Here is a 1,748-nt window from a genome sequence, read left to right as displayed (position 1 = left end):
TAGGCTGCGGAGAACTTGGTAATGCAGCGGTCTCCTGCAGAGAACTTGTTAACGCAGCGGTCTCCTGCGGGTCTCACTTGTCATCACAGCGTCCCCTGCTAACTTGGTAACGCAGCGCCCCTGCGGAGCACCGTCCCTACGTTGCTGAGCTCAGGCCAGCAACAGCCGTCGTCACGGAAGCCTCTGGCCGGCAGACCAGAGGGGACACACCGTGACCGCGGTGTGTGAAGAAGAAAGTTGGGTCGGGGGAGGAGGCTGCTTTTATGGGGGGCAGCTACGTTGTGCGTAGGCGCCAGGGGTGCAGATCCTTCACCGAGAAAGAAGATTTCGGCCAAGAGAACGCTCTGGTTCGAGGTGATACTTCAAGGCCGCCGTTCCATGAGGGTTGAAACACCTGCTATGCGTGGTTCGCCGTGTTCACATTGCGGTGAATGAGGGTGGTGTATCTACGTGGCGGTAGCAGGTATTCAAAAAAATTGTTTGCGGGATGTTGGATGATGGTGAGTATTGATGGTGAGTGTTGATGGTCAGTGTTGATGGTGAGTGTTGATGGTGAGTGTTGATGGTGAGTGTTGATGGTGAGTGTTGATGGTGAGTGTTGATGGTGAGTGTTGATGGTGAGTGTTGATGGTGAGTGTTGATGGTGAGTGTTGATGGTGAGTATAGCTGCAAACCAAAACTAGAGCACGATGTCACCGTAACGCCATTCGGAGGCTCCGTCCATTCGGGACCGACTTTAGCTTTCGACAGTTCCCACACCTAGCTTCTTCTCTCGCTATTCACTAACTTCCCAATGACAAGCTAGCGAGCTTCAATCTCAATTTCCTACTGCGCATACTGCTTAGGTTTTACTCGCAAACTTGAGCCGTTCCTGCTCAATCTCCTGCTTCTTGCGAACTTTACTCAACGAAATCGCTCTTGTCAGTCGTTTTTCTTTTTCCAACCCAACAACCTCTTCCAAATGACACCACCGAACAAGTCGCCTACTGAGAGCCGCATGCACACCCTGCTTGAGGACTTGAAAAAGTCAATTGAGGCTTCCGACAGAGCCAGAGTCTCTGTGGAGCCCACAGTGTCGTCTCAGAAGATACGTCGCTCGATACTCAAGAACCGTGAGCATACTTCGCCCCGCCGAGATAGACCTGAGGATAAACCACTCAAAAGAGTGCGATTCGAGCCAGCTTCAGGAAGCCCGTTGAAGGAATCCGTGTCATCCGGCGCGCACGCGCCGGAAAAGTCCATAGCTAGCTGGTCAGTTTCCTTTATCGTTGCCGCCCCAACATCAGTACCCCTGTCCTCTTGCTAATTTATTACGCAGGCCGAGCAGGCGAAAAAGGTGTGTTAAGTAGCAATCATGGAGGCTCACTTCAAACGCGACAGCTTGTTAGCAGGACTGATACGTACAAACAATAGGTCACTTCGCGGCAGAGTTAAGCCAGACGAACGACAAAGTCATCGCAACGGAGGAAATTCCCCTCAAAGTATGAAGAACAAAGATCATATTGAGGCCCTCGGAACAGAAGTCAAGAGCCTCAAAAGGGAATTGGAATCGATGCGATCCTGCAGATTGGATGCTCGCAGCAGCGAACAAGACAGATAGTTAGACCATGATCACAGAGATATCTGTAAGGTCCTACCCGAAGTGGATACGTCCAGTTACCGTCATTCAATGCTATTATTTCTCATGAATCTATAGTCTCTTGAACGGCGCAATCATTTGATTTGCTAGCCCAGTTCATCAAGTTCAA

The 1,748-nt window shown here is 50.7% G+C and overlaps 1 protein-coding gene across 1 annotated transcript; it reads left to right on the top strand.

Annotated features, from left to right (window-relative positions):
* Positions 1–961: 961 nt before the first annotated feature.
* Positions 962–1,306, top strand: N7446_010014 (uncharacterized protein; the record flags this gene model as incomplete). The annotated part of the gene is made up of 1 exon (XM_058518759.1): positions 962–1,306. One exon carries the CDS (start codon positions 962–964, stop codon positions 1,304–1,306), a length of 345 nt encoding a protein of 114 aa, XP_058369547.1.
* Between the last annotated feature and the right edge of the window lie 442 nt (positions 1,307–1,748).

Source organism: Penicillium canescens, assembly GCF_028828765.1.
Source record: "Penicillium canescens strain IBT 15451 chromosome Unknown utg000006l_segment0_segment0, whole genome shotgun sequence".
Taxonomy (NCBI): domain Eukaryota; kingdom Fungi; phylum Ascomycota; class Eurotiomycetes; order Eurotiales; family Aspergillaceae; genus Penicillium; species Penicillium canescens.
This window is presented reverse-complemented; position numbering and strand designations above follow the sequence as displayed.